Source organism: Rattus norvegicus, chromosome 4 (assembly GCF_036323735.1).
Source record: "Rattus norvegicus strain BN/NHsdMcwi chromosome 4, GRCr8, whole genome shotgun sequence".
Classification (NCBI taxonomy): domain Eukaryota; kingdom Metazoa; phylum Chordata; class Mammalia; order Rodentia; family Muridae; genus Rattus; species Rattus norvegicus.
Window position 1 is genome coordinate 54267606 of NC_086022.1, and position 20301 is coordinate 54287906.

A 20301-nucleotide genomic window follows, 5' to 3' on the forward strand; every position below is an offset into this window, starting at 1 on the left:
GTCAAGACATACTAAGTACACTTTAGAAGAACTTGGGTCTTAATCAAGAATTTGAAGTGTAGCCCGTGAAACAATCATAGGGTTTTAATTGCATTAGTGTCCTGCTTTGTGAACTAGAAAAGTCAAGTCTACATTCCATAAAAGCAAAACATAATCTTCCACTGTCATCTTATGAACAGGAAACAGATATGTTTCACTGGAGATTTTTCTAGGCATGAAGGTTTCAACAGGAGGAAAGGTAGCAGAATGCTACTCTCTGATCACAAATGCTATCCAGTTTCAACCAACCCTTTAACAGTAGTTCTACTAGATGCTCGCTGTATCTAGTACGAATTGTAGGGATGAAAGCTAATTACATAATGCTTCATGCTACCTACATGCTGCAATTTCTATCAGAGGGATTAGTTTATATGACATGGGCTTGGGTTGTGTGGTTTTTGTGATTGATTCAGAGAACAATACAGTTAGAAGGAGAGTCATATGTTTGAAAGCTGACTAAATTGAGAAAAGTAGTTATCAGTCAGACTTCATAGGAAAGGAGAGAACCTTAAAACTTTTGTTAGGAAGGGATAATTGAAGGAAGTGGGGAAAGGGGTGGTCTGTGAACTTGGGAGAATCAATTCACTTTGTGATGTCATCTGCTTCTAGAACCTTGGAATTTGCATGACATCCAACCTATAAAGTCCTCTGTAGACCTTGCCTTGGTCTAGGTCGCTTGAGTAGATTTAGGTTGACCATGACTCACATGAATTAAGATTTTCTTTTGTTATGATGGAGATGCAGATGGTAGGCAAGTGATTCTAAGTTTCCAGCAAGGTAATAGTATACGTGCTTTATTATAAATTTCTTGATATTCATTTTTTTAGGTGAAAGTGATGAAAATTGTCACTTAATGGAAGGTATATTTTTCTAACTGATGATATTACCCTACTGTGTTTCAGTTCTCATAATTTGCAAGTGGTAGTGTCAAATTATCCATTTAAATCCCTTAAAAATTCGTTTAACTCAGGAACTCAAAATTCAAAGATGCTGTTAATTAAAAGATTTCTTTAAATCTATTCTAGAAAATTTTTATTTATGCCTCATAATTGAAATTCAGAGTTTTATAAGGATCAATGTAATCAATCCCCTAGATCATCTAAGTACAACTAACTGAGTTTTTAATATAAGCTTATTTCTATATTTAAGATATTATGTTCTATTTGTCACAATTCTTGACATTGTTATAGGACAGAAAACTAATATGAATATCACAGATGATTTTGGTACAAGTGTTTTATACATGGCAAAAGTGAGTTCTTTAGACAAATTCAATCCATAAACAATGTCAAAGTAAGGAATGATATCAATTTCTAAAATATTTCACTGACATAATGGAAGCATGGTTATCTGAATTTATATTTATTCCATCTATCAAACATCCAGACAGCAAACAAAGAGTAGGAATTGCCAAGGATAGAAGATAAGTCTATAAAATCAAGTAGTGTGTCTTTACAGCACTGGGAGAATTGGGGATTCTCTCAGGTGCGTTGATTACAAGAAATGTAGTGATATTCATAAATGATGAATAGTGAAGAAATTTGGTCCCAGTGTGAATGCTAGGGTAGAATCAATTGCCTTTTATACCTTAGCCTACCATGGTTTGAAACATCATAGCAATTTAATGTCCATGTGTGATTGGAATGTCAGAAGAGATTAGAAATTCATAGGTTTCTAGGTGCTAATACCAACATGACAGACTCTAAAAGTGCAGATGAGATAGAACAAGGGGAGAGGGTTCCTCTTCAGCAAGTAAGCCCCCTCCAGTAACAGCTTTGCTTTAGTTGTCCATACTCTACAGGCAGAGCTCTGGGAGGCTGATGTAGTAATAGCATCTTGCCTTTTGCTGACTCTGTGTCTCCAAGTGTTACCTGTAACTTGTGGAGTAAGCAGTCTGTCTTAGGCAGTGGTAACTCATTTTGTTAGACCCAAAGCAAAAGAAAGAAGCTTTATCTTGTCTCTGAAATTCTGTATATGTGGGTCATGATAACTTGATTTACTGACAGGTAAATAGGAGGAAGTCTAAACATTCCTCAGTATTTTTCACATACATAGGAAACTCTATAAAAAAAACCCTGTAAAGCAGTGGTTCTCATCTTTCTTAATGCTACAGCCCTTCAATTCAGTTTCTCATGTTATGGGGACTTGCAACCCTAAAAAATATTTTTGTTGCTATTTAATAACTATAAGTTTGCTACTATTATGAACGATAATGGTTTATTTTTTTGAGATAAAGGTTTGCTAAAATACTTGAGAGACTCTGCTCTAATATCTAATATCTAATATCTAATGGGGGGAGGATGGGGAGGGGATCACCCATAGAGAAGGGGAGGGGGAGGGGTTAGGGGGATGTTGGCCCAGAAACCAGGAAAGAGAATAACAATGGAAATGTAAAGAAGAAATACCCAAGTTAATAAAGATGAAAAAAAAAAGAAATATCTACAACCAAGATCCTAATAGGTTTTTAAAGAAAGATTCATTATGAAGAACAAATGAAACCAGTGAAAATTTCTAAAGGAAGGAATGTGTGGCATATGACCAGAAGGCATATGTAGAAACTATTTGACAATAAAGGACATGAAGTATGTTTGTTAGTACTGGTTCACTTTAACAGTCACCCAGTCTCAACTTATGAGACATATTCTTAGTACAAAGAAGATAGCCTCATTATGATAGATATTTTGTTCTGGGATAGATCAGAAAGCTCTTTTCACATGCATTCAATCAATTTTCATTAGCTTAAAATGCCATATCATTATGTTTTAGGGTGTTGTATTATGAATTTCTTTAAAACTATTACCCCAAGAGGTTTATATATATTCTTATAATATCATAAGGGACCTTATATATAGTTTTTTGTAATCCATATATATATTTATATATAGATTATATGTAATCCATATATATAGTTCTTTATAATTCATATATTATATATACATATAATATATGAATGTATATTATATGGATAATCCATGTATAGTAGATTATAAAAACTATAGGTTTATAGATATATTATATATGGATTATATATATAATGTGGTTTTTATGTATTTTATGTACTTATATATTTTATATATTATTTAGTTTTTATATATTTTACATATAATATATAGTATATGTAAAGTATGGTTTTTCAAGATAGGGTTTCTCTGTGTAGCCCTAGTTGTCTTGGAACATGCTCTGTGAAGCTGGCCTTGAACTCACAGAGATCTGCTGGCCTCTGGCTCCCAAGTGCTGAGCTTAAAGGTGTGTGCCACCACTGCTCACCTGTATAAGCTATATATTGTAGTTAAATATGTAAAGGAAAACATGTAAAATGCAGCAAGGTTGCAAATTTTGAGTAAGCTGACTGAGAATTGAGTCTAACTGTATGCCTCTTGGTTCTACCTAGAAAATTCAATTGCTTTGTGCAGTATGGGTATTACAGATATTAGTTAAGGAATACTCAGATAAGAGTTTCTGGTTGCTAAAGAGATTAAGTTGAAGACAATAAATAACCTGCCTGTGCACAATTAATTAGAGTGGCTTTTTATTTTAGGATGCACATTAAAATGTTTCAAGTTCCAAAAATATTGTCTATCGAACTGGTTTATACTGTACATACATATACATTCACTTGTAGTCAGTATAAACAAAATAATATATAACTATGACATTGTTGTATATAAATTGTGTCATATATTCCAAGAATTCCCCTTCTTTGATAGAGAAAGATAAGACTTTTTTCCAAAGCTGTTGTTCCATACCAACTATGATGAGATTGAGTTCCACCAAGAGATAAAGGAGAGTATCAGTTTATAGGCAATTAGCTCTTTTTTTGGTCTAATCTCATTTTAAATAGATATCAATGCTTCCACCATGCCTATGCCATAAAGTCACTATCAAACTTTGATAGAATTTGGGGATTCTCAGGTCATAGAGGACCTTGTGAAGATTCTTGAATGGAGGTTCACTTGGGAAAGTATGAAGCTTTGACCAGCTTCTCTTACCGATTGATCCTATGTATCTCCCTACTCTTGTACTTTGAAGCATCACTTATGACAATCTGCTAAATCTGTTCCCTGAAGTTCTGTGTTTAAGGAAAGTAAGAAAGCCCAGAGAGAGAGCTGTGGGAAACTTAATGTTTTACCGAGTTGGTCAAAATCACCTGCATTCTGTGGCTGCCTCTTGATGGGGAAAAGAAATTCTGTACTGAGCTATTAGCACAGAAGCTCTGCGTCTGAGGATCTACAGGGTCAGAGTTACATTGGGTTTGAGAATACCTAATTGTTGTCTGTCTTAGAACTCATTGTTTGTAGGTAAAGAGAGACCTTCACACTTTTTAAGGTCACAGAAGTCTTCTGTGTTGGATGTGACATGAGAGTGGGAGTTAATGGATTCTTTGTTTTCCTAACACAGGATCACTGAAAGTGCCCATATGATTACAGCCTCATTATTTATCCACCGCACTGGTGCTTGGCACTCTATCCCATTCTGTCCTAACTTATCCTCACTCTACTTAAATCTACTTCTGTTATTCATTTTTCCTCATGTGCTCATTAAGAGCTATGAAAATGAATTTTGGTAGGAACATGACATATAGTTGTGACTTTCAATTTTGAAAAAGTACAAAGGGTGGGACTTACTATTACTTTCCTATGTATGTATGTATGTATGTATGTATGTATGTATGTATGTATGTATGTAATGGTTTTCTAGTTAGATTCATCCAGAAGGGTTCTCAGGTTCAGGAGCTGATTAAGCACTCCTGCCAAAGAGGTTACTTCATTGTTCCATTCTTTGTCCACATGAAACATATGATCTTTGTTGAGGTTAAGACAAAACAAAGTAATAGTCTCTTGTGGGCAAGATTAAGGGATAATTTAACTAATGTAGAACCTCCCTCTGTTTTAATCTCTGATTCTTACCTCAGACCATTTCATTGCTGTCACACTTCAGTGTCATCCATCAGAATGACAACACAGTCTTGCTTTCTGAAACAGTATTTAAAGATCAGAATTCCTCTCATATTTTTATTTAACAAGTTTAGAGTCAATCAAGAGTCATTTGTTAATTTTAACAGCGAGAGGACATCTTTGTAAGATTTGATTTGGCAGTATCCTAAGGGGATAATAAACTTATATTCAATTATTATATTACTTGTGGGGAAAAATGACTTTTCCTCTCTCTTGTACTGTCCCCGACAGAAGAGTAATAATAAAGTGGGAAGAAAGAACAAGCATTAGAAACAGTGATGGTTGAGGTCCACATCATAAAAAAAAATAAAAGAAAGAAAAAAAGAAAAAAAGAAACAGGGATGGTGGTAGACAAATAATCCCAGGGATTTGAGAGGCTGAGGTACAAGGATTATGAGTTCCAGGATATCCAGGGAACTTAACAATACCATGACCTAATAAATGAGTCAATGGATGATCAAACAAACAAATTACTGGAAATTTAACTCATTTGAATGTTTTCCTAGCATATGCAAGGACTTAGGCTCATTTCCCAATACCACCCTCACATTTACATACACAGTCATAAAAGAACTATAAAAAAGTATTTTTCTTCAAATTCTGTGAAAGGTTGTTTTAAAAAATTGGCAGATCACGACAGAGTGGTTTTTCACAAACAGTAAATACAAATTTACATCCCTTTAACTGGTATTTTCTAAAATATTGATAGATAACATACCCTATATATCTGGAAATGAAGTAAGAAAAATAAATACATTCAGTTTTCTGTGGGATCAGGAATGATTTTGGCAGATAAGTGTTGACTATTACAGAAGTTTATCATTACAAGGGAAAAAACTTATTGCTTTAAATACTTCAAATAAAGTCTTCTACCTTTTGAAATTAATTTAAACTCCTTGCATAAATTGGAATTGCTAAAGCTCTCACGTGACTACAGAGAATTTCATATTTGTCTTTTTTTTTTTTCAGTTCTGGATGTTTTAACTTGCCGCAAGATATTCCTGAAACGTAACACAAGAAGAAGAATCTTCTGTGTAAATTAGTCACATACTTTATTCTCCCACATGTCACAATCCTTCTAATCTATTGCATCAAATTCTGGACAGACTGAAGTATATAAGAAGAAATAAGTGCTTACATAGTAATTATTCTCCGTAATGGGAGAGTTGCAATTTAAGTGGCTCTTTTGGAGGAGCTTTGCTGAGTCTGGGGGCACATTCCAAACAGTGTTAATCTTTCTTTTCATTCCATATTCCTTGACTGTGGATTATAGGGCAACACCAGTTCTGTCAGATACAACTTTCGTTTGGGTCTGGAATGTTCCAACTGAAGCTTGTGTAGAAAACGTTACTGAACCAATAGATCTGAGCTTCTTCTCTTTAATTGGAAGCCCCCGGAAAACTGCCATAGGGCAGCCTGTCACATTATTTTATGTTGATCGACTTGGTAACTATCCTCACATAGATGCACAGCAAACAGAACATCATGGAGGAATACCTCAGAAGGGGGATTTGACAACTCATTTGGTGAAAGCTAAGGAAGACGTAGAGCGTTACATACCAACAGACAAACTGGGTTTAGCTATCATTGACTGGGAAGAATGGAGGCCTACCTGGATGAGAAACTGGACACCTAAGGATATTTACAGGAATAAGTCTATTGAATTGGTCCAGGCAGCTGATCCAGCAATTAATATCACAGAAGCTACTGTGAGAGCCAAAGCACAATTTGAAGGGGCAGCTAAAGAGTTTATGGAAGGGACTTTAAAATTGGGGAAACATATTCGACCAAAGCACTTATGGGGTTTTTATCTATTTCCTGATTGTTATAACAATAAATTTCAAGTCGATAACTATGATGGCCAATGCCCTGATGTGGAAAAGAAACGAAACGATGATCTTGACTGGCTATGGAAAGAAAGCACGGGCCTTTACCCATCTGTCTATTTGAAGAAAGATTTGAAGTCGAGTCGAAAAGCAACCCTTTATGTCCGCTACCGAGTTTTAGAATCTATCAGAGTGTCCAAAGTTTCAGATGAATCGAATCCAGTTCCAATTTTTGTCTATATCCGTCTTGTTTTCACTGATCATGTCTCTGAATACCTTCTAGAGGTAAACAAATGATTCTTGATGTATTTATACATGATGTTTACTGGAAATTAATGTTTTTAAAGGACATATAGTTCAGAATGATATCAGTATGGTCTCCAAAAGAGGTAGAATTACTACATTTTTAGTGCTTATTGTAATTATATGACCTGTTAGAGACCATGGAGAATCATAAAATATAGACATTTTAACTTTTGTTTTTATTTCATGGATATTGCCAGTAGAAGTAATTATGATAATAGCCTTTTTTTCCCTTTAAAATAGTAAAGAAAGCCCAAAGAGTCAGATCCACCAACTCAAGAACATATAGGGCTGGACCTAGGTCTCTCCATATATATATATATATATATATATATATATATATATATATATATATATATATATATATATATATATATATATAGCAGATGTGCAGCTTGGTCTTCATGTAGGTCCCAAACAACTGGAACAGGAGCTATCCTAAAAGGTGTTGCCTGTACGTGGGATATGTTCTTCTAGCTGGGCTGCCTTGTCTGATCTCAGTGGGAGAGGAAGAACCTAGCCTGGCAGAGACTTGAAGTACTATGGTGTGTGGAGGGCCACACCTGCTCAGAATATAAGGAGAAGAGGGAATGGGGGAAGGGTAGGAGGAGGTGACCAGGAGGTGGTGACCAGGAGGGAACAGTCAGCGGGATGTTAAGTGAATAAGTTAAAAAATATTAAAAACAGATTTAAAGGGTGAAAAAATATTTAAAGTATTATTGTTGGATTAACATGCTTGCTTTGTTGATGTTGTCCTGTGTAAATGATTCCATTGTTACTTCCTGCTAACTCTTATAACCTTTGCCAGGATGATCTTGTGAATACAATTGGTGAAATTGTTGCTCAGGGTACCTCTGGAATTATAATATGGGATGCTATGTCTTTAGCACAACGTTCGGTAAGTTGAATTGGTTGGAAGTAGATGAAATAATTTTATCCTTTGGAGATGGTGTTAAGAGAAGTATTCTGTTAAGTACTGTCTATGTTAAGTACTCTCGTGGGCAAACAGTAGATGCTCAGAATTTGCCAAATCGAGTTGTGCTGCATCTCTTATTATGAAGTAGAAAATGTATTTGTCTTCCAGTGGTGAGAAATAGCCAGCCTTATCTTATATAAAACTTGAATATTTAATATTCAGGAATTTTTGTGAGTCATCATTATTAAAATTAATGAATAAAAAGTCACAATAAGGGGTTGGGGATTTAGCTCAGTGATAGAGCGCTTGCCTAGCAAGCGCAAGGCCCTGGGTTCGGTCCCCAGCTCTGGAAAAAAAAAAAAGAAAAAAAAGAATGAAAAAAAAGTCACAATAAGATACATTGTGTTAAAACCCAAAATAACTAATGCTCAAAATATGCCAGCTGTTTTACTTCATGTGTACCTTAATGCCTGAGGTTGTATATATCTGTTGTATCTGCACGGGTTGAACACTCTAGAATAGATGCTACTCACTTTATATGCTTATGCTATAAAGCAGGAGTGTTCTCAGTTCCTAACTCTGCATTTAGTATAATTGCTTGGTAACGTTGTAGGTATAATTATATAGTAGTTTTTAGATTGAAAGTGTATATCTTTCCATAATGTACATATAAAACTATCATCAAATCATCTTTCTCTAGTATGCCTTTTGTTTAACTCTTGTCTTTTTGTTTGCCTGACTGATGATGGTTGACTGAGGGTCATTTCTGTCTTCTAGAGGTCTTGGGCTTTTTAAGGTTCTGGATCTTCTGTTATAGAGTTAGTAGTAGTGATTCATTTTTTATTTACTTATATATTTTAGATTATATATATACACAAAATCTATATAGATATAGAAAAGTATATAGATTTCTTAGATTGTTATAATTCTATTTCAACCTTCCCTTTTCTCCCTGCAAAACTTCCCAAATACCCTTTCCCATTCATTAATATTAATCTATTTTTCCAATTAATTGTTGACACACACATATTTCTAAATATAACCCACTTAGTCTACATAATGTTCCTTCTATGTATGTTTTCATAGTTTTATGTAGCATATGTTGGTTGGCCATTATTTGCTATGTTGCTGAGGTTGATCTTGAACTCCTGATAGAAGGTTCTCTAGGGACTAGAGGGCAGATATATTTGCCAGGAAAATACTGACTAACAATAGAATGTCAGATCAAGGAAAATAGCAAATGTAGATTCAAATCAGAGCTGCCAGGATTCTCTATCAGTTTTTTGGCAATGTGCTACCACAGTCAGCCCATTTAGTAGAACTTTTCATTGTGAGAGACTAGGACTGTCTTCTATTTATTTTAAAGGCTAATATTCAAGTTTTAGAACACAGTACTGTTAAGATGGATTACTTCTGCTTCTTATCACTGTAATCTACAGTTTGTCAAAGAATTGTCTTTATACATGCTTGACTCTATATCATTTTAGTCATCAGTCTTGGAGCTATATATAATGATATATAAATTCATCTGACAAGAGTTTTTGTTTCAACTCTCTATGACTGAGAGTTAACTGAGGATGTGGTAGATACTATACCTATTTATAATTTATCTTCACAATAACTCTGTGAGGCAGGTTTCAAAATCATCACTAATTTACAAGTGATGGAACCAAATAACTAGTTTTTCTGAAGTGATCCAGAGAACAAACTAAGATTTAGAAAGGTTGTGAGATACCCTAGGTTGGCAGATATGGTCATTAATGAAGGTGGTACTATTATCGGACAAGTTAACCTCAAAGCCCATAGTCTTAACAGCTATAACACTCTATTCCTTTGATTAATTTATGAATTATTGGGGAAAATGAAGGCTAGGATAACTTAAACCTCAACTAATCAATTCTTCAGTAGCCCAATAAACTTACACATTACAAACTAGTTGCTTGTTAAAGAGAAGAAGTATGTCCTATCACTTGGTAAGTCAAATGTTTCATTCGTCCTTAAGAGTTACTTACTATATTATATCTGTTCATAGAAGAACTTGTGCCTTATTATGCTGACTGTCTTATTATTTTACAGGCAGGTTGCCCAATCCTACGTCAATACATGAAGACAACCCTGAATCCATACATAGTCAATGTCACCCTAGCAGCCAAAATGTGCAGTCAAACACTTTGTAAGGAGAAAGGCATGTGTTCGAGAAAAACAGAAAGTTCAGATGCATATCTTCACTTGGATCCAAGTAGTTTTTCTATTAATGTAACAGAAGCTGGAAAGTATGAAGTTCTTGGCAAGCCCGAGGTTAAAGACTTGGAATACTTTTCTGAACATTTTAAATGCAGCTGTTTTAGCAAAATGACATGTGAGGAGACATCTGATATGCGAAGTATACAAGATGTGAATGTGTGCATGGGTGACAATGTTTGTATAAAAGCCACGCTAGGACCCAACTCAGCATTCCACCTCCTACCTGGCAAAGGCCTCCTCCTTATGACAACACTTGCTCACATCTTGCACCATCTACCACATGATATTTTTGTTTTTCCGTGGAAGATGCTAGTCAGTACTCCTTAGTTTTCTCTATCCAGAGCATTTGCTATATTATTTTTTTGCAGGCCTCGGTAATTTGGGATTATGAATGTGATTCTATTTTGCAAAAGCAATTCAATTTTAATAATCAAGATTCTATTTTTGAGTTTCAAAGACAAATTATATACTCTTCCACCAAAGACTGATTGCAAGCAAGGCTACTGAACTTAGAGATTATTTTTTGTTTAAAGAGAATGAAAACTGAATAAAATAACTAACTATAAATTGGTGTACTCTCAATAGTCTGTCATTGCTTTAAATATAACTAAATAAATATGAAGATAAAAAAACTTCTGTGCTTTTTTAAGAAATGGAATGCCTCAAGTCTATTCGTTTACTTATAGTACTATGGTTTTCAGTTACTTCATTTTGAAAATTTTTTATAACTGTTTTACAGATAGCTCAGTCCAAAATGATAATTCTATTTTTGTATATGATTTAATATTTTCAGTATTTAGCTTTATAAAGTACTCTAATTTTCTTGTCATTCTTGTCAAGTTTAATTTCTGTGTCTGAAAATGCTTATTACATCAATCCTTTGCCTGTCTTATAATATTTAAGGAACATTATCATCCAGGTGTGCTGGGAAGATCAGTGAATTAACTCTGAAACATTTTGTTCCAATTAATGATTGCAATGGTAGTGAATGGGAAGTGTTCCCTTACCACCTGGGCTTTCTCAAACTCTGCAGTCTCTGTCATCTGGGAGCAGAAATCTAATAGCTGGAATGGCACCTCATGTCTTATCATCTCCTTCCTCAAACACAAATTCAGTTTTCATATTCAGTATTACTGAGTCCAAGTGATGTAGTGTATTCTTAACTATCAGTGAGTTTGCTATACATCTGAAGATGAAAGAAATAAACGTTGGAAAGATGACATAATGTGTTTTCTATGCTATGACAAAGGGCTCCAATGTGCAAAGAAGAATTTGGTGTTGTCAGAGATTCCTGAAGGACATGATGTCAAAGTTATTTTAAAAGATTAGTAGTTACTAGGCCATAGAAAAAGAGTACATGGAATATACTAATAAATGTAGTGTTAAGCAAATATCTGAACAACGTAACTTTTGTGACCCACACTGAAAATTTGGGACTTTATGGTGAAGATAATTCTACTTCTTTGGGTGTTCTCCATTTCCTGAACTCACACACAACATTATGTATCTATTTCTCCCCACCCCACTACTGTCCATGAGGACATGGATATTATCTAATTATTACACTTATATTTATATTGTGATAAGCAGTACCTGATACTTCACACTAGTCTGTTGAATGTTTATTGACTGAATAAAAGCTAATGGGAACTTAGCACAAGACTATGAATTTGGGAATGATTGGGGCCAACTTACATGACTGGAAGCTTAGCTTCCACTGCTCTTACAATTCTATTTTTAAACCAATGAATACATCAGTTAGTTAAACAGTTTTTGGTAATGACTGGGAGAGGACAGGATATATAGATTGGTTTATCAGAATGTGAGGTAGAATGGAGCTAGAAAAGCAAAATGTATGATCCAAATTTTATATTCTTAAGCTTTTTTTATTATTACAAATAGTTTCTCTCATAAAATACATCCCAACTACAGTTTCTCTTCCCTCTGCTGTAGAAGTCTGGTCTGGTTGTACCTCCCAGACTCATGCTCCTAAAACTAAGGCTCAAAATATATTTACAAATACATTGGCCATATAGCTAGTCTCTTCTCTGACTAGATCATAACTTTTAAAATAACCCATTTATTTTAATCTACACTTTGCTGTGTGCTTGGTTACCTGTGGCTAGGCAACATGCATCTGTCTCATCACATCTTCTAGGGTGAATCTCCCACCTGGCACTATCCCAGAATCCTTTCTGCCTTCCAGATGTTCCACCCCCTATTTCCTGCCTAAGTCATAGGCCATCAGTTTCATTATTTACAGGTACCATATCCATATAGACATAAGAGATTCTCCCTACAGATATATGGACAGGTTTATCGAAATGTAAAGTAGGATGGAGTTGCAATATGAATGATCCAAATTATGTTCTTAAGCTTTTTATTATTAAAAACAGAACCTCTCACAATATACATCCCAGCTGTAGTTACTACTCCTTCTATTCCTCTTCACTTCCCTCCCTATGCCCTCCCCACTAGATCCAACATCCTTCCATTTACTCTCCAGAAAAGAGTAGGCCTCCAAGAGAAGAGATAAAAAGGACAAAACAAGATACAATAAGACAAGGCAGAAGCTGTCATATAGAGGCTGGACAAGGCAAACCAATAGGAGGGAAAGAGTCTCAAGAGCAGGTAAAGGAGTTACAGATACATGAGTTACCACTGTTAGGAGTCTCACAGAAACATCAAGCTAACAGTTATAACATATATGCATCAAGCAGACTCCATGCTTGCCATTCAGTCTCTGTGAGTCCATGTGAGCCCTGCTTAGCTGATTCAATGGGTCATGTCTCCATCCCTTATGACTCCTACAGACATTCCTCTCTTCTCCAATAGGGTTTCCCCAGTTTCTGAGGGAAGGGACCTGGTGGAGACTTTCAATTAAGACTTTCTCTTCACATAATGTCTGATAGTCTTCCTGTCTCTGTACTTCCTTCCATCTGTTGTCTGAGGAAGCCGCTCTGGCGATGATTGGAAAAGTAACTGATCTATGAGTATAGCAGAATATTATTAAGAATCTGTTCATTAAAATTTTTTCTAGCTGTGTTTGATTCTACCATATTTCTCCAGGGTATCCAGCTGTCAGGGTGGCCAGCCAGCCAGTGTCGGGTGGTGGGCTCCTTCTCATAGTGTGGGCCTCTAGTTTGATCAAATATTGGTTGGCCACTCCCACAGGTTCTGTGCCACTAATGCCCCAGTATATCTTGCAGGCAGAAAAGATTGTAGACAGAGGGTTATGGGACTTCGTTGGTTTCCAGGTTTCTCTTTCCATAGCCTTCAGAGTAACATTTCACACCAAAGAGACTAGAATGTCGGGGTGAAGGCTCCGTGTACACATCCAATGGACCACTCTACATTCAGTGAGCTGAGCACAATGGAGCCCCACTGATAGTTTTCAGGGAGCAAACTTCCAACCTAGCATCTGCCTAGATTGTTTATGGATCTTCATGGGACTTCCTTGGTTAAGAACTGAACCAAATCTAACCCAATCTCACTACTGGAAGCCTTGCCTCGCTACAAAAGATGGCCAGTTCAGACTTTGTACTCTCCACCACTAGGAATTCTCACTAGGATCCACTGTACTAGGTTCCCATCCCCAATGCCCCCCAATTCCAGCTGTCTCCTCCTATACACTCTCCTCTATTCCCTTCACATGATCCCTTCTGTTCTTGTCTCAACATAAGATTTATTTTCTAATTCCAACCAAATTTTCAAATTTCATGAGGTGATTTTATTTGGTAATCAGGCCAGTTTCACTACGTTAATTTTATTGATCAATGAGCAGGGGAGATCTTCTCCAATTTGTTTCTTCAAAGACTTGAAGTTCTTGTCATAGAGGTCTTCCATTTGCTTTATTAGAGTTACTCCAAGATATTTTATATTGCTTGTGGCTACGTGAAAGGTGGTGTTTCCCTGATTTCTTTCTCAGAAATTTATCATTTGTATGTAGGGGGGGATACCGATCCTTTTTCAGGTAATTTTGTACCCAGTCACTTTGCTGAAGCAACTACTCAGTAGGGGTTGCTTATGTATACTATCAAATCATCTGCAAATAATGATACTTTGATTTCTTCCTTTCCAATTTATATCCCCGTTATATCATTCAGTTGTCTTTTTCTTCCTACTAGAACTTCAAGTACAAACCTGAATAGATATGGAGAAAGTGGAACAGTTTGCCTTGTTCTTAATTTTAGTGGAAATGCTTTTAGTTTCTTGTCATTTAATTTGATTTCATCATAGGCTTGCTATAAATTACCCTAATTATGTTTAGGTGGGTCTCTTGAATCCTTAATCTCTCCAATTATTTATCATTAAGGGACACTGGAATTTGTTCTTAAGCTTTTAAGCATCAACATCCTTTCATAATTTATATGTCCAAAATAATTTTAATCTGTATAAATAAATCGATGCTCTTTATAATATAATACAATACAGAGTAGAAGCCAATGTCTCCTTCCCTCCATATACCAGTGATAATTCCAGGTTGGTTTTATATGCATACTTTGAGATATTTTTAAGAATATAGATGCATATATTTATAATATATTGAGCTATTCTGTGTACAACTTTCTAGATCCCCCTTTCCAATCTAAGTGTATATCTGAATGCCCATTATGGTACATCTTATAATGACCACATCATCCTCTAGTATAGTACTATATGACAATTAAAAAAAATCCTGTTGACAAAAATGCTCTTTCCTGGGTATTTTTTTCTTTTATGGGAGTAAAAATCTTGTAGTTAGTACTGTAGACACCGATATCTTCACATGCTGTATGATGAAATAGAAGTACTGATGTAGGTGGTATATGACTATGGGTAGATACCAGTGAATTTACATCCAAACATTCTGTTCCATTTAATAATTGCAATACTAGTGTTCCTGTGCTTACTGGACATTCTCAACTTCTGCAGTGGCTATTTCTTTTTTTGATAGCAGAAATGCCACTGTTAATATGATAGCTGAAATGAAAATAAAGACCTCTCCTGACACATTGACTTTCCCTCAATATTAATTAACTGCAGCATTTGCTACAGAAATAATCCATTAATAAAAGCCTTAAAATAAGACACAAATGGGAAGTCCCACACCGGCGGATCCCGGACCGCAGCAGCTCTCTGCTCCCAAACCCCGTGGGAGAGAGACCCCACCGCCTGATCAGGTGGGCACTCCTGAGGCTGCAGAGCGGAGGAGACCACCAACACTGCCCACCCCTGCCCACATCCCTGGCCCAAGAGGCAACTGTATAAGGCCTCTGGGTTCCCGTAGGGGAGGGCCCGGGAGCGGCAGGACCCCTGCGCCTGAGACACTGCCGGAACCTGAAGGAAACAGACCGGATAAACAGTTCTCTGCACCCAAATCCCGAGGGAGGGAGAGCTGAACCTTCAGAGAGGCGGACACGCCTGGGAAACCAGAAGAGACTGCACTCTGTGCACATCCAGGCGCCAGAGGAAAACACCAAACGTCATCTGAAACCCTGGTGCACGGAGGCTCCCGGAAGGAGCGGCACAGATTTTCCCGGTTGCTGCCACAGCAGAGAGGACTCAGGCAGTACCCCACGAGCAAACTTGAGCCTTGGAACCACAGGTAGGACCAATTTTTCCCCTGCAAGAAACCTGCCTGGTGAACTCAAGACACAGGCCCACAGGAACAGCTGAAGACCTGTAGAGAGGAAAAACTACACGCCCGAAAGCAGAACACTCTGTCCCCATAACTGGCTGAAAGAAAACAGGAAAACAGGTCTACAGCACTCCTGACACACAGGTTATAGGACAGTCTAGCCACAGTCAGAAATAGCAGAACAAAGTAACACTAGAGATAATCTGATGGCGAGAGGCAAGCACAGGAACCCAAGCAACAGAAACCAAGACTACATGGCATCATCGGAGCCCAATTCTCCCACCAAAGCAAACATGGAATATCCAAACACACCAGAAAAGCAAGACCTAGTTTCAAAATCATATTTGATCATGATGCTGGAGGACTTCAAGAAAGACATAAAGAACTCCCTTAGAGAACAAGTAGAAGCCTACAGAGAGGAATCACAAAAATCCCTGAAAGAATTCCAGGAAAACACAATCAAACAGTTGAAGGAATTAAAAATGGAAATAGAAGCAATCAAGAAAGAACACATGGAAACAACCCTGGACATAGAAAATCAAAAGAAAAGACAAGGAGCTGTAGATACAAGCTTCACCAACAGAATTCAAGAGATGGAAGAGAGAATCTCGGGAGCAGAAGATTCCATAGAAATCATTGACTCAACTGTCAAAGATAATGTAAAGCGGAAAAAGCTACTGGTCCAAAACATACAGGAAATCCAGGACTCAATGAGAAGATCAAACCTAAGGATAATAGGTATAGAAGAGAGTGAAGACTCCCAGCTCAAAGGACCAGTAAATATCTTCAACAAAATCATAGAAGAAAACTTCCCTAACCTAAAAAAAGAGATACCCATAGGCATACAAGAAGCCTACAGAACTCCAAATAGATTGGACCAGAAAAGAAACACCTCCCGCCACATAATTGTCAAAACACCAAACGCACAAAATAAAGAAAGAATATTAAAAGCAGTAAGGGAAAAAGGTCAAGTAACATATAAAGGGAGACCTATCAGAATCACACCAGACTTTTCGCCAGAAACTATGAAGGCCAGAAGATCCTGGACAGATGTCATACAGACCCTAAGAGAACACAAATGCCAGCCCAGGTTACTGTATCCTGCAAAACTCTCAATTAACATAGATGGAGAAACCAAGATATTCCATGACAAAACCAAATTTACACAATATCTTTCTACAAATCCAGCACTACAAAGGATAATAAAGGGTAAAGCCCAACATAAGGAGGCAAGCTATACCCTAGAAGAAGCAAGAAACTAATCATCTTGGCAACAAAACAAAGAGAATGAAAGCACACAATCATAACCTCACTTCCAAATATGAATATAACGGGAAGCAATAATCACTATTCCTTAATATCTCTCAATATCAATGGCCTCAACTCCCCAATAAAAAGACATAGATTAACAAACTGGATACGCAACGAGGACCCTGCATTCTGCTGCCTACAGGAAACACACCTCAGAGACAAAGACAGACACTACCTCAGAGTGAAAGGCTGGAAAACAACTTTCCAAGCAAATGGTCAGAAGAAGCAAGCTGGAGTAGCCATTCTAATATCAAATAAAATCAATTTTCAACTAAAAGTCATCAAAAAAGATAAGGAAGGACACTTCATATTCATCAAAGAAAAAATCCACCAAGATGAAGTCTCAATCCTAAATATATATGCCCCAAATACAAGGGCACCTACATATGTAAAAGAAACCTTACTAAAGCTCAAAACACACATTGCACCTCACACAATAATAGTGGGAGATTTCAACACCCCACTCTCATCAATGGACAGATCATGGAAACAGAAATTAAACAGAGATGTAGACAGACTAAGAGAAGTCATGAGCCAAATGGACTTAACAGATATTTATAGAACATTCTATCCTAAAGCAAAAGGATATAGCTTCTTCTCAGCTCCTCATGGTACTTTCTCCAAAATTGACCATATAATTGGTCAAAAAACGGGCCTCAACAGGTACAGAAAGATAGAAATAATCCCATGCGTGCTATCGGACCACCACGGCCTAAAACTGGTCTTCAATAACAATAAGGGAAGAATGCCCACATATACGTGGAAATTGAACAATGCTCTACTCAATGATAACCTGGTCAAGGAAGAAATAAAGAAAGAAATTAAAAACTTTTTAGAATTTAATGAAAATGAAGGTACAACATACCCAAACTTATGGGACACAATGAAAGCTGTGCTAAGAGGAAAACTCATAGCGCTGAGTGCCTGCAGAAAGAAACAGGAAAGAGCATATGTCAGCAGCTTGACAGCACACCTAAAAGCTCTAGAACAAAAAGAAGCAAATACACCCAGGAGGAGTAGAAGGCAGGAAATAATCAAACTCAGAGCTGAAATCAACCAAGTAGAAACAAAAAGGACCATAGAAAGAATCAACAGAACCAAAAGTTGGTTCTTTGAGAAAATCAACAAGATAGATAAACCCTTAGCCAGACTAACGAGAGGACACAGAGAGTGCGTCCAAATTAACAAAATCAGAAATGAAAAGGGAGACATAACTACAGATTCAGAGGAAATTCAAAAAATCATCAGATCTTACTATAAAAACCTATATTCAACAAAACTTGAAAATCTTCAGGAAATGGACAATTTCCTAGACAGATACCAGGTATCGAAGTTAAATCAGGAACAGATAAACCAGTTAAACAACCCCATAACTCCTAAGGAAATAGAAGCAGTCATTAAAGGTCTCCCAACCAAAAAGAGCCCAGGTCCAGACGGGTTTAGTGCAGAATTCTATCAAACCTTCATAGAAGACCTTATACCAATATTATCCAAACTATTCCACAAAATTGAAACAGATGGAGCCCTACCGAATTCCTTCTATGAAGCCACAATTACTCTTATACCTAAACCACACAAAGACCCAACAAAGAAAGAGAACTTCAGACCAATTTCCCTTATGAATATCGACGCAAAAATACTCAATAAAATTCTGGCAAACCGAATTCAAGAGCACATCAAAACAATCATCCACCATGATCAAGTAGGCTTCATCCCAGGCATGCAGGGATGGTTTAATATAAGGAAAACCATCAACGTGATCCATCATATAAACAAACTGAAAGAACAGAACCACATGATCATTTCATTAGATGCTGAGAAAGCATTTGACAAAATTCAACACCCCTTCATGATAAAAGTCCTGGAAAGAATAGGTATTCAAGGCCCATACCTAAACATAGTAAAAGCCATATACAGCAAACCAGTTGCTAACATTAAACTAAATGGAGAGAAACTTGAAGCAATCCCACTAAAATCAGGGACTAGACAAGGCTGCCCACTCTCTCCCTACTTATTCAATATAGTTCTTGAAGTTCTAGCCAGAGCAATCAGACAACAAAAGGAGATCAAGGGGATACAGATCTGAAAAGAAGAGGTCAAAATATCACTATTTGCAGACGACATGATAGTATATTTAAGTGATCCCAAAAGTTCCACCAGAGAACTACTAAAGCTGATAAACAACTTCAGCAAAGTGGCTGGGTATAAAATTAACTCAAATAAATCAGTAGCCTTCCTCTATACAAAAGAGAAACAAGCCGAGAAAGAAATTAGGGAAACGACACCCTTCATAATAGACCCAAATAATATAAAGTACCTCGGTGTGACTTTAACCAAGCAAGTAAAAGATCTGTACAATAAGAACTTCAAGACACTGAGGAAAGAAATTGAAGAAGACCTCAGAAGATGGAAAGATCTCCCATGCTCATGGATTGGCAGGATTAATATAGTAAAAATGGCCATTTTACCAAAAGCAATCTACCGATTCAATGCAATCCCCATCAAAATACCAATCCAATTCTTCAAAGAGTTAGACAGAACAATTTGCAAATTCATCTGGAATAACAAAAAACCCAGGATAGCTAAAGCTATCCTCAACAATAAGAGGACTTCAGGGGGAATCACTATCCCTGAACTCAAGCAGTATTACAGAGCAATAGTGATAAAAACTGCATGGTATTGGTACAGAGACAGACAGATAGACCAATGGAATAGAATTGAAGACCCAGAAATGAACCCACACACCTATGGTCACTTGATTTTTGACAAAGGAGCCAAAACCATCCAATGGAAAAAAGATAGCATTTTCAGCAAATGGTGCTGGTTCAACTGGAGGGCAACATGTAGAAGAATGCAGATCGATCCATGCTTATCACCCTGTACAAAGCTTAAGTCCAAGTGGATCAAGGACCTCCACATCAAACCAGACACACTCAAACTAATAGAAGAAAAACTAGGGAAGCATCTGGAACACATGGGCACTGGAAAAAATTTCCTGAACAAAACACCAATGGCTTATGCTCTAAGATCAAGAATCGACAAATGGGATCTCATAAAACTGCAAAGCTTCTGTAAGGCAAAGGACAC

General features: G+C 36.7%; 1 protein-coding gene across 1 annotated transcript; it reads left to right on the plus strand.

Moving 5' to 3' along the window:
* Positions 1-681: 681 nt before the first annotated feature.
* On the plus strand, positions 682-10850 carry Spam1 (sperm adhesion molecule 1). The gene is made up of 4 exons (NM_053967.2): positions 682-816; positions 5964-7105; positions 7932-8021; positions 10116-10850. The coding sequence occupies exons 2-4, from the start codon at positions 6152-6154 to the stop codon at positions 10608-10610; spliced, it is 1539 nt and encodes a 512-aa protein (NP_446419.1). The 5' UTR covers positions 682-816; positions 5964-6151; the 3' UTR covers positions 10611-10850.
* The last annotated feature ends 9451 nt before the right edge of the window (positions 10851-20301 follow it).

Bases quoted from the DNA above. Each gene is read 5' to 3' on its own strand.
- Spam1 (NM_053967.2), top strand. From the start codon at position 6,152: ATGGGAGAGTTGCAATTTAAGTGGCTCTTTTGGAGGAGCTTTGCTGAG. The intron at 7,106-7,931 runs GTAAACAAATGA...AACCTTTGCCAG, and splicing joins TCTCTGAATACCTTCTAGAG to GATGATCTTGTGAATACAAT. The intron at 8,022-10,115 runs GTAAGTTGAATT...ATTATTTTACAG, and splicing joins TGTCTTTAGCACAACGTTCG to GCAGGTTGCCCAATCCTACG.